Consider the following 12,028-nt stretch of genomic DNA (forward strand, 5'->3'; position numbering starts at 1 on the left):
GCTGGGAGCGCTGGCAGTATGTCCAGGGGACACACGGCTCCTTGGCCTTGAGCAGCGATGGAGAAAAGGCCTCGAGACGCATCAGGCTCCCTTGCTTGGGGGGGGGGGGGGGCTGGACGCCCAGGTGCTGAGCCCAGCGTTATTTGGGACCCTGTCCCCCTGCCTCTGGCCGGCCAGGCAGGCAGGTCCTGCGTGCCAGGGGGACACGCTGCCGCTGTTCAGAGCTGGTTCCCCAAAGGGCTCTGCACCTCGGCCCGGGTCCTGCCTCCCCCGACGGCTCCAACCCTTCCACGTTATAGTGAAAGTCATACATAGCATCGTATAAGCGTTAAATAACATATACAACATGACGCATACGACATGTATCAGAGGAGGGTTTCAGTGCCCGGGCGGGGCGGCCCCCGCCGCCCGCAGAGGGCCACCGCTACCAGCGGGGCGGTGCTAACCGGCCCGGTACCGACCAGTGCCGCCCTCCGCGCCGGCGGCTGCTACCTGGCCGCAGCGCAGCAGCAGCCCAGAAAGGAGCCGAAGGTGACCCGCCCCACCCCCTTCCAGCCGCGGCCCCGAGCGGCTGCCGGTACCGGCCCCGGGACATCGCGGTGGCCTCCCGGAAGGGGTAGGGCCCCGCAAGGGGGCGGGGCGGAGCGAAGCGGCTGCGCAGCCGCGCGGCGGCGCTGGAGGCCGCCATGTTGTACGGCGGGCGGCGCGGGCGCATGCGCGGCGGCGCGGCGCCCTCGCCGCCACGGCGGCCCGTAAAAGGCGGCGGGCGGCCGCAGCCCGGCCCCGTAGAGGGACGCGGGCGGGCGGGCGGCGCCGCGGCATGGCGGAGGGTGGCGAGCCGGTTGTGAGTGCCCGCCCCGTCCCGGCTCAGCCCCGCGCGCCGCCCCCATCCCTGGTGCCGCCTCCCCTCCCGGTGCTGCGGTCGCGTCCTCTCCACTGCCCCGGGGCCGTCTCCACTCGGTGCCGGCTCCCCGGGGCGGTGCCTTCTCCGGTAGCGCCTGCCCCGGGGGTGCGGACCGGGTGCCCCTCTCTGCCTTGTGCTTGGGGGCCGTTCGTACCCTGGCGGCAGGTGTTCACTCTGAAGCCTAATGGTGCTCCCAGCACTAGCCATGGCCAGTGCTGCTCCATGCCTGTGCCTTTGGTGCTGGCAGGGCTGCTGCTGCACAGCTGGGGGGGCCGCAGGCATGCTCCTAGCGTGCTTCAGTGGGCTTCGCTGCCCAGCTGCCTACTTGGGCCAAGCAAGCGGGTCCCACGCTTGGGGCCTCGCTGGAGCAGCCTGCAGGCTCTGGGGGTTGGTGCAGCAAGGCTGAGGAGCGAATGGCTGACCTCTCACTGGTGGCGCCTGGGATTGGGGCCCACTGACTGCTCTTGCCCTTCCCTCTCTAGCTAGGGAGCGAGCCCTGGGGCTGTCAGGTCGCTCCATGGCAGCACCTTCTGTGGGCACCACCGGTGGGGGGGTTGGGTGCTCCCCTTCTCCCTCCCTTCCCCCCCCAGCCAGGGTGCTCCAGGGGCTGGTTAGGGTTGCATCTTCCCCTGCCTGTCTCCCTTATTGGGGGCCCTGCTGCTTTCAACTTCTTGCCCCCCCAGATCTTAGAGGATTACCTGCTGGTGGAAGATGCGCCTCTGCTGGAGGAAATGGCCGAGGAGGATGAAGAGCTTGACCTGTACAACGAGATGACTTTTGGGTTAGGTAAGGTTGAAGGGAGGTCCAAGGCTGGGGTGATTAGGCTGTGCTCCGGGGAGTAGGGCCTGGGGTTTTGGCCAGATCTTAGCGCCTGATGAGGCAGAGGACGAGGTGGGTAGTGAGGAGGATGCAGGTGAGGAAGCTGCTCCTTTGCTGGGACAGTGCCATTGTGCCTGGTGAGGAGCTGAACTAGGAGCAGAGCCCCCGGGTGCTGCCCAGGCTCTCAGTCCCCTGACGAGTGCTCTGCTTCTTCCCTGAAGATCGAGACTCCACAGAAGAGGATGCTGCAAAAACCCTGGTGCTTCCAGAGAAGAGCTCCGAGCTGGCTGCAGTGGGGGTGGAGGAGGCCAAGGCCATGGAGGAGCTGGGGCCTGGAGCGGACGAGGGGCAGCTGCTGCTGGAGGAGCTGGGAGAGCCCCAGGGGGAAGGAGAGATGGAGCTGGAGGCCGAGCAGGTCGACTATGTGGAGGAGGAGGAGGAGGAGGAGCTGGGGGCTGAGGAACAGGAGGAAGAACAGGAGCCTGAGGAGGAGCCCTACGAGGAGCCCAACGACCTGGGAGACCCGGCGGTGATGAGAGCTGTGCAGAGCAAGCCCACGCTGGAGGTGACACCTGAGTGGGGAGGGAGGGTGATCTGCTGTCCCTGCCCAACCACCTCCCCAGTGTGCGGCAGCTCCCCGAGCCTGGCCCTCAGGGAGAGATGCTGCCCGGAGACCTGCCGCTCGCTCCTCCTTCCCCGGCCAGCCTTCTTGCTCCCTCCCTCGCAGCTGCGGGTCATGCCCCGCGCAGGGAAGGAAGTGATTTTGGCCATGTTCCCTGCCCTAGGGAGGGAGACGCTCGGTGCCAGGGCTAAGTGCACATCTGTAACCTTGTCTTTGCTCCTAGAGCCAAGACTCGGCAGTGCTGGACAGCAGGATTGGCTCTGCCTGGGCAGAGTTTGGCAAAGAGGACATGGTAAAAGCGCTCCCCTTCCCACAATGGGGCCCCGTGCAGGCAGGAGAGAGAGGCTGAGCAGCCCAGGCCCCGCTTTGGGCAGCGTCCCCTGCCCCTCTCCTGTTGGTGCTCCTTCTCTTGCTGATCTTCCTGTGTCTTTCAGCTGGCCGTGGATCCTGCTGTGTGGAGCTCCTGCCCCGGCAGCATCCCACCCCACCACATGCTGGAGGTGGGTATCCTCCGCCAGAGCCTGGGAGAGGGGCGGCTGAGGGTTCCCTGGCACCCCGGGCTGCCCGTGGGCCGCCTGAGACCTTGGCTGAGGTTTGGGCACAGGTCTCCCACTGGTGGAAGTGGGGTGGCTGGGGGATTTGCCAGGACCATCCAAAGCTTTGGTGCACATCCAGAGATGCAAAGGGGTTGAGCAGGCTGAGAGGACACACGTGGGAAGGATGTGTCCATCTTTGGCACAAAGGCTGTGGAATGAGGTGCCTGCCCTAAGCAGCTCTCAAGCCTGAAGGCAGAGCTGTCGAGAGCTTAGGGAAGCTGGGGCCTCTCCAGGCTTTGGGAAAGGTCTGCTGCGCTCCCCCAGGTCCCATTCCCATCTCCTGTTGCCTCCTCCCACAGGATAAAGCCATCCTGCAGGTTCTGGAGAGGCCCCCTCCCTCCGCCAACATGGCCCTCGACTTCCTTGGCTCCCCCGTGCAGAGGGGATACGTGGGCTCTCCCAGGCTCAAGCGCCCTGACTTCAGAGTGATGTCCCCCAAGTCCTTCCCCCAGCGCTTTCTCCGGCAGGTAACGGGTCTCTGCCTGTCTCGTGCAGGGAAGGGCTCTTGCTCCCTTTGGGCTCTTGCTCCCTCTTTCCTCTACGCTGGCTGCCTCTGCTCTGAGATGACTGTCCACCATAAGAGAAGCTGGCGAGCTGGGCTGCCGTGCTGTGGCCCATGTCACTGGTGTAGCCCTAAGGGCAGGTGTGTCCAACCTGTCCCAGTAATGCCTCCTGTCTCCTGCCCTGCAGCAATCTCCTCTGATGGCTCGCTCCGCGTGCTCCCCTCGGCCCTTTACGCCAGCTCGCCGTGCCTCTCCTCTCTTTGCTTCCAACCAGGTAAAGCACCGGGCTGCACACAACTGCCATCTCTCCAGAGACAGCAGCAGGGCCACAGGTGATGGGGACAGTGCTGTGCCCTGGAAAAGCCACCTCCTAGCACGGCTCCGCGCCATGCAGGCGCCTCCCCAGAGCTCTGTTGTACGGTGTCACCAGGGCAGTCTTTGGAGCTCAGCCCTGAGTGCTGGGGAGACGTCCGAGTCCTCACTGGCAACCTGCTGAGTTGTTTCCCTGCAGCAGGGAGTTTGACCTGCGCTCATTAGCTAGTCATCTAACCCCCAAAACCCTTCTCTGTTGTTTCGTTGATGGGGAAAGCAGGGTCACCTGTGTAGCTGTTGCTTTGCAGATCTCTTCCCTGTTTGTCCCAACCTGTGTGTGTCAGGCACGGTGTTGTGCTTGGTGTCACGGTGTGAGCGCTAGCAATGGACCCGGGGCAGCCCGATCCATCAAGACTCATGGGGGGGTCCCTGCCCAGTGCACCAGGCAGCAGCAGGACACCAGAGCCCAGTGTGGGTGCTGGGGGACGCTGGCAGGAACATGCCCTTGCCCAGCTGTAGTGACAGGACCTCCCCAGCACTGACCTGGGGGATATCACCACCTCCAGCAGCGCTACTCTGCTGTGGGCCCTCTGCAGCAGTACCTTGCATGTCCCCTTCTTGAGAGGACATGAGCAAGCAGCCTGCGTGGAGTTAGCAGACCCCAGAAATCCCTGCTGGTTCCCTCGGAGGGGAAGGCAGGATTTCCTGCTCACACCTGAATGCTCCTCTCTTCCAGGCCGCAGGGTTTGCGTCTCCAGCCCCTTTCAGGCCCATGTCACCCAACATCAGCACCCCGCCGCGGCCTCTCACCATGCACTTTGGCCCCATGTCTCCGTCTTTGGACCCCTCTCTCTTCTTCAGTCCGTCAGCCAGTGGCCAGCTGAACCTCAGGTAGCGGGAAGGCAAGCAGGGGGCCTGGTTAGGATTGGAGGAGGGTTGCTTTAGCCTGACAAAGCAGCTGGGAGTTCCCTGGGAATGGCTCTAGTGTGGGTGTTGAGCTCCTGGTTGCGACTGCAAGGGGGTTTGGAGGCCACTGGTCTTTCGGGTGAGATCAGAATGGGCAGCAGTGCCTTGGATCAGCTCTGGGCACACTGGGATTCTCTGCTGAAAGCATCTGTGCCATCTAGGGGAGGCTGGTGCCCCTCGGTAGCACTGTGCACCAGCAGCCCAATCCTGTGCCCGGATCTCCAAGGGGCAGTGCTGAGCACTGGCACCAAGTCCAGATGTGGCCAAGCACAGTCCTGTGGGTGCTGAGCACGCCGTGGGGCTTGCAGAGAGGCACGGGAGCCAGCACTGTGTTTGCCCTGTCCTCAGCCCTCGTCTGGCCTCCTTTGCAGCTTGCCCAGCCACATGACCCAGCTGCACCCCCAGCACCAGCGGATCCTGACCCAGCGCCAGCAGCAAGGCGGGCAGGCGCAGAGGTAAGGGGGTCCCGGGGTCCCAGGAGCAGGGGGGTGCTGCTGAGGGCTCTGGCCAGTAACAGCAGGTGTGATCTCTTATGTGACAGCATCTCCCCCAAGAAGCTGTGGTCCCCTAAAGTGGATCCTTATGCTGGCCTCATGACCAGCAAGGAAAAGGACTGGGTCATCAAAGTGCAGATGATCCAGCTACAGAGCGAGAACATGGATGATGACTACTACTACCAGGTGAGTGGGGGTGAAACCAGCTGGTCTTAGCCAAAAGCTCCTTCTGGGCAGGTCCTGCAGCTTACCAGGGTGCCGTGCCGTAGTGGATCTTCATGGCTGGGGCTTCCTGGTTCTGGCATCCAGAGAGGTGGCCCCCCATCCGCTGGGCCCCTGATGCTGAGGCCCATCCAGCAAGGGGCTTGGAGTGGGCACAGATGGGCTTGGACCATGCAGAGTGGTGCAGCCAGAGATGGCTATCCTCGGGGGCACAGCAGGGTCCCCCTGCCAGCTCACTCTGCCCTCTCCTCCTGGCTTCGTTATGCCCGTCCTTGCAGACTTATTACCACCGGCTGGAGCGCAAGCAGGCAGAGGAGGAGCTGCTTGGCGGGCGCAACAAGCAGGAGCCCCCCAAGCTGGTCACACCATTTATCCAGAAAGTGGAGACTTACGACTCAGGTGAGGGGCTGGGGCAGAAGCGGGTGGGTGGACTGAGGCATGGGATGCGCTCTCAGCATGTCCGCCTCTCTTCCAGTGGTGCGCATTGCGGGTTCGCTGGGCCAGGTCGCTGTGTCCACCTGCTACAGCCCTCGCCGTGCCATTGATGCTGTGCACCATGCTCTTGTGGAGGAGGTATGTGGGGGGGATGCAGGGCTGCAGGTGCCCTGGATGCCTGGGGACACAGCTCCAAGCTTTCTCTAGACCTTGGAGCAGCTTAGCAGGAGCTTTAGGAGCTGCAGCAACACTGAGTCAGGGTGCCGCCCTGGCTCTGGATGCTGCCCTGGCTCTCAATGCGGCCCTTAGCATGAGATGGGGCACGCAGGTGGATGGGGTGACACCTAGGTGGTGGCAGGCCCCCAGCGTGTCCCATGCCGAGGGGTGGGATGGGGCTCTGGGCAGTCTGACCTGGCCATGGCCTCCCCTGTGGGGTTGCTCTGTATCCTGAAGCCACGTCTGATCCCCAGGGAGCAGCTGGCCCAGCGCTCTGCCGACGGCGGTGTCTGGTGCTGGCTGTAACTGTGCCTTCCTTTCTCCCCTCCTGAAGGCTGCGGGGAGCCACCGGCTTCGAGCGCTGCACAGGATTGAGAAGGTGAGTGGGCAGTGGCCCTGATTCAGGGCTGGGGAACAGCAGGCCCAGGGCAGGATGAAGCAGATACGTGCTTTCTGTCTGGGGAGCTCTGCCGTGGCGATGTCTGGCTGGGTAGGGGTCCTGGATTACCTGGGGGCAGGAGGATGCTCCAAGCTGCCCCTTACCCTGTGCCATTTCTCCAGCTGTTCCTGCAGCTGCTGGAAGTAGAGGAGACACAGCGGAAGATGTCTCTGGCCCCAGAGGAGCAGCAGCCCTGCTTTCAGGAGCAGAAGAGCCAGGAAGTAGGGCGCATCTACCAGGCCCTGAAAATCAGGGCCTGCAGCAGTGAAGAGTGAGTTGTGTCACAGTGTGGGGATGGGCAGCACGTCCTGGCCCAAGCTGGGCTCTGACTGTCATGGCTGAGCAGTCCTGGGGTGACAGGAAGTCCTGGGGACTTGGGGGGCTGGATTTCTTTCTTGGTATTGGTTCCTCTCCCAGGCAGGCAGTGGGTCTCCAGGTCCTCAGGGCCTGCATCAACAGAGCCTTCATCCCCAGGGAGGCAGAGGATGAGTTCTTGCAAGTCCTGTGTGTGCGGAAGGGCAAGAAGCTGACAGCACGGCTGCTACCCCACCTGGCCAAGGAGCAGGCAGAGAAGATCCTGCTGACCATCACCCACCACCTGCCCTTCCTCATGAAGAAGGATGCATTGGATGAGGCGAGCATCTCAAGCCAGGGCAGGGGGATCTAGGGCTGCTGCCTCCTCCCATTGCTCTTCCTTGGGGGCACCCTAGGGAAGAGGGGTCCCATCTTGCTAGGTCCCAGTAAGGCCAGGCAGCTGGTTGGGTTGGCATGAGGCAGGGGAGAAGACGCTGCTGGGACAGCCCTGGCTGTGAAGGGCAGGCTCTTGGCCTCGCTTCTTCCCTGGGGAGGAGAGGAAAGGTCCCCAGGAGGGATCAAATAAAGCAGTCCTGATTGCAGTTGCCCTTCAAGGGAGAGCACTTTTGGCCCTTGCATCCCTGTGCAGGTGTTGGGACGGGGCTTGAGACTGGGGCTGCAGCTGTGATGGGTCAAATGGTCTCAGATCCCTGCTCTCCCCTCTGCCCTGCCCAGTCTCTCCCCCTGCTCTATGGCCCTTTGAATGAGATGGTGGGCAGAACAACCTTTAGCAAGCTCATCGAGGTCCTGCAGGAGATGACCAGACCTCTGCCAGAGTCCACTGAGCTCCCACTCACCATGGCCTTGAAGAACCAGGTACGTGGCCCTGAGGAGGAGAGCCACCTGGCATCCTAAGGCCTGTGGGGGATGCCATGGTGGTGGGGAATGGCTGTGACACTCCTCATTGTACTTCCCTGCAGTTTGGGATCTCTCTGCTCTACTCCCTGTTGAGTCATGGTGAGAAGCTGCTGTCCTCTGACACGCCACTGGAGCCGCACAGCGGGGACTTCGAGAAGTGGTGAGGACCTGTCATGGCAGGGCAGGGGCTTGCTGGCCAGGGGGGTGTTCACTGCTGCATTTGTGTCCCCAGGACTGACACTGTGTTCCTGGTTGCTCGGGAGCTGTCTCAAGTACCTAAGACCTCACTGGTGGAGCCTCTCTTCTTACCCAGCAACCTTCTCTCGCTCTTCTGCCGCTATCTGGACAAGCAGACCATCCACCACCTGGAGGCCAAGATGGAGTGAGTATTGCCTGGACCCTGTCCAGCATGCTCAGAAATGCTGCCTCTCTCTGTTCCCTTCTTGCCTCTGCCAAACAGGCTGGGGGGGTAAGGGGGGGTTGCAAGGGGATCTGATGGGCACCGTGCCCTGGGAGAGGAGCAGTATATTGTGTCTGCCCAGGTTTCTCACCTGGAGGCGGCTGTGTGCAATAGAAGCCGGGGACTCGCTGGTCCCTTGGGGACCCCATGAAACACAAAAGCTCTGCTTCTCCTGGCTGAGGTGGTTCTTGCAGCTTTGCTCCTGCCTGCACTTGGTGATCCTGGGACCTTGCAGGCTGGCACCAGGTTTTTGCTGTTGGGGCAAGCAGGTTGTGGGCTGCCTCCTGAGCCTGAGAGGGCTCTGCGATGCTGTACAGATCAGACCAAAGGTTCATGTAGCTCAGTCGGCCTGAGATAGTCACTGGAGGCCAATGCCAGCGTGTCAAGTTTGCAGCTTCCTGTAATGCTCGCTCAGGCTTGAGCAGGCCTGAGGTGCTTGGTCTGGCCACCTCCCTGTGGGATGAATCAAAGTGGTGGCCAAAAAGCAGTGGGGATCCCTCCAGCTCTTCAGCCAGGCAGCTCTGGGGCCCTGTACCATGGGGTGGTTTGGCAGGCATGCTCTGGATGACTGCCACCAGTGAATATGACAAGCTGACACTTTGACCCTGGCCTTTCCCCGCAGGTGCTCTCCACTGCCATCAGAGGCTGCCATGCCATGCTGAGGCCCCAGGAGCAGGATGAGAGCAGGGGCCAGCAGTGCCGGGAACGGGCAGGGGCCCAATGCAATGACTTTGAGCTACGAAGCAAACACTACCCTGGTGCAGGGCACTTTGGGTTATGCTGGGCACTGGCAGGGCCGGCGCTCGAGGGCTGATCATGGCCTGCCCCGGTGCCTGGGAGCACAGCACGGGGACATGGGTAACTTATTTGGGCCTCACACCCTGCAACAATGAGCACTGGGTGTGAGGCAGGTCTGCACAGGGGCGCTGGGAGCACCTGGGTGTGAGTGCGTTTGTGTACAGCACTTGAAATAAAATAAAATGGTGATTAACGAGCCCCTCTGGCTCCTGTGGGAAGCCTGTGCCGTGCGTGAGTCCCCTGGCCCTGTTGTAAGCACAGGGGTCTGGGAGCTGTAGCTTGGAGCCTGGGCACAGTGTGGCACCCTGAACAGAGATCCCCAGCCCAGGCCGGTGGGGAGCCCATGGTCATCAGCCTGGAGGGGATCTGAGTGCATGGGAAAGGCAATAAAGGGGAAGAGAGGCAGGTATAAGGGAACTGAGGGGATCCAGAAGGATCATGAAGGGAATGGAGGGGGAGAGACTGATGGGAAGGGAGTGGAGGGGCTCTGAGGACACACAGGGTTGGGAATGGAGGGGAGCTGAGCACCCAAGAAGGGGAACAGGCTGGAAGAAAATGGATATGGAAGGGAAGAACAGGCCAATGGAGGGGAAAGGAGGGAGTTGGAGCTTGCGTGGAGGGGAAAGGCAGCAAGATGAGTGCAAAGGGGAAAGGAAAGATCATTGCACACAGGAGGGGACATACTGGGGATCTGAGTGTGCACAAAAAGAAAGGGGGAGATCTTGAACGCACATGGTTGGATATAAAGCACTCCTCTCTGCTGAGGTTGTGAAGACTGACTTGTCTAAAGGCTTGCAGATATGGTCATGATGAAACACCTTGAAGAGTCACAGCATCTTTCTTGACCCATTTAGACTCGGTTCTGCAGCTAGCGGTTAGGGGGTGCCTTAAATGTAGGTGTTCAGTGTCACTGTAGAAATCCTTGAGGTTCCTGTTTGGCTTGCAGGTGAAGAGGGTGAGATTTCCCCCAACCCTACAGCAGATCTGCTAGTCTCATGTCAATGTCTTGGCTAACTGGGACATCTGAAATGGCTTAAACACCTATGTTTAAGCACTTGAATGTCTATGGTAAGCACAGAGGCCTGAACTTGCCACCCAAAGCTTGCTGTATAGTCTAAAGAGATGTTTGCACCAGAAAGAGTTGTTTCAGCCTCACATTGGGAGCTATCTATATGTCCAAGCTCCAGTCAGGTGTAAATGAAGGTAAACTATTCATCTGAAATACCAGGACCTACAGGAGACACTTGCTTTTCACACATGGCAGCTAGAGGTCAGGGCATGCACTGTCAGTCATCCAGTATGTGACTAGCTCTATGCACTGGAATTAGCACTCTGAAGTTTGTGCAGATGACTCCTACTCACAGGTAGCTATTTGGCTTAAATATATCATACTGCTTTGTTGCTGATACTGTTTTTAGGGAAACCTAATTGTTCTCCTTGCCATTAACATGGACCTTGCCCTCCACACCCCAGCTTGTTTCTGGAGATCTGGTATGTCTCCATCACCCTGCCCAAGGTGCTGGTCACCCTTTTGTAGGGGGGGTACATCCATCTCTTTCACAGGTTGTTCTGCACAGATGTATTTCTTTCTGTTCTTTGGGGCATCTGAGGGCTGCTTCTTAGCTGATACGGTACATGCGCACAACATGGATGTGTGGCATCCTCGTGGCTATTGGACACACTGTGTACTCTTCTCAGTACCTTTCAAAGGTGCTCAATCATTTCTTCTGTGAGATCCAGCCAGTGCTGGGGTATGGGGACACTTATTGGAATGAACTCCAGATCAATCCGGCTGCTGTCGTTACCATCCAGATGCCTTTCCTGCTCGTCTTGGTGTCCTACAGCCTCACCATTTCCTGTCCTCAAAATTGTGTCTGCCAAAGGAAGGTACAAATCATTCTCTATTTGCTCCTCACACCTTACCATAGTGACATTTTTCTGTGGGACAGCAATGTTCATCTATATACACCCCACATCCAGCTATACCCTGGATGTGAACAAGATGCGCTCTCTGTGACTCCATGATGACCCCTATCCTGAACCCCATCATCTACAGCCTCAGGAACAAGGAGATGAAAGGGGCTTCTCATTAAAAGGGAATGAAGCTATTTCACCCCAAATCCTAGGTCAATACCTGTCAGCTGGACAACCATCTACCAATATGTCAGCTCAAAAGAGGCACTGGCACGTTGTCAGTGGCGTATAGGAAAGAACAGCAGAAGGATTTAGGATAGGAAGGGGTTCATCTCGCCTATCATCAGGAAAGCAACTCAGGTGTCTAAATACAGATGTCCAGTGGTGTTGTAGATACACCTCTCCTCCAGCCTCAATTTCAGAACATGCATGTCTCCTTTGGCCTGAAGTCTTAGCTGCTAGCCACCCTTAGAAACACTGACAGAGCCGTATCAACTCTTGTGAGCTTTCCCTGGAGGGGCAATACTATATTATAGTGCACACAGTTTCTTGGCAGCTGGAACACATCCCAGGAAATCCTTCTGGTGGTCTTTCCCTATAAGAAGAAAACACAGAGGACAGCAGTATAGTCTATGCATTAGAAATCACGTACTCAGAAAATAAAACTAATAAGGTGAACCAGTTTAGAATAACATTCACTTTAAAGTTCTAATAAGTTCTCTGCACCTTATTTATTTCAAAAATAAATAATGCTTCCCTACCTGTAGTGTGCTGGGGCAGCAGCAGAACCCACAGGGTGAAACCAATAGTTTCAATCAAGTGAGACCATCTGGGATGATGCCTGCATGGTGACCTACCTGTAAGCAAAAGAACTTTGTCACTACCAGACTTGTACAGAAGACAGACTCTTTCTGCAGTTTCCACAGGCAGAAAGAAAAGGACCTGATGTCGCAAACAGTCCCGAGATGGAACAGGAACTAGCAGTAGCTCACTGATTTATAGGAAGGAGGATGCCACTGAGGCCTTCGAGATAAGGATATACAATGTTATGTTTTTGGTTTGCAAAGGAGCGGAGCGCAGACCTAGCACAAACACTCCTCTCCAGATGGGCAGGAA

The 12,028-nt window shown here is 59.0% G+C and overlaps 1 protein-coding gene across 2 annotated transcripts; it reads left to right on the forward strand.

The window, feature by feature from the left end:
* Window positions 1-774: 774 nt before the first annotated feature.
* On the forward strand, window positions 775-9,187 carry PATL2 (PAT1 homolog 2). 2 transcript variants are annotated; one of them, XM_067305687.1, is made up of 19 exons: window positions 775-844; window positions 1,588-1,690; window positions 1,945-2,288; window positions 2,569-2,637; window positions 2,780-2,845; window positions 3,241-3,408; window positions 3,632-3,718; window positions 4,493-4,647; window positions 5,094-5,177; window positions 5,264-5,402; window positions 5,717-5,837; window positions 5,914-6,011; window positions 6,424-6,468; window positions 6,651-6,799; window positions 6,946-7,162; window positions 7,558-7,698; window positions 7,803-7,900; window positions 7,973-8,122; window positions 8,823-9,187. In XM_067305687.1, exons 1-19 carry the CDS (start codon window positions 821-823, stop codon window positions 8,860-8,862), a joined length of 2,298 nt encoding a protein of 765 aa, XP_067161788.1. In that variant the 5' UTR covers window positions 775-820; the 3' UTR covers window positions 8,863-9,187. The 2 variants fall into 2 exon arrangements, with proteins under 2 accessions (XP_067161788.1, XP_067161789.1); XM_067305688.1 differs by having other exon boundaries at window positions 7,003-7,162.
* Window positions 9,188-12,028: the final 2,841 nt, after the last annotated feature.

This window comes from Apteryx mantelli, chromosome 15, assembly GCF_036417845.1.
Source record: "Apteryx mantelli isolate bAptMan1 chromosome 15, bAptMan1.hap1, whole genome shotgun sequence".
NCBI classification, from domain to species: domain Eukaryota; kingdom Metazoa; phylum Chordata; class Aves; order Apterygiformes; family Apterygidae; genus Apteryx; species Apteryx mantelli.

Bases quoted from the DNA above. Each gene is read 5' to 3' on its own strand.
- PATL2 (XM_067305687.1), top strand. From the start codon at position 821: ATGGCGGAGGGTGGCGAGCCGGTT. The intron at 845-1,587 runs GTGAGTGCCCGC...TTGCCCCCCCAG, and splicing joins CGGAGGGTGGCGAGCCGGTT to ATCTTAGAGGATTACCTGCT. The intron at 6,469-6,650 runs GTGAGTGGGCAG...CCATTTCTCCAG, and splicing joins CGCTGCACAGGATTGAGAAG to CTGTTCCTGCAGCTGCTGGA.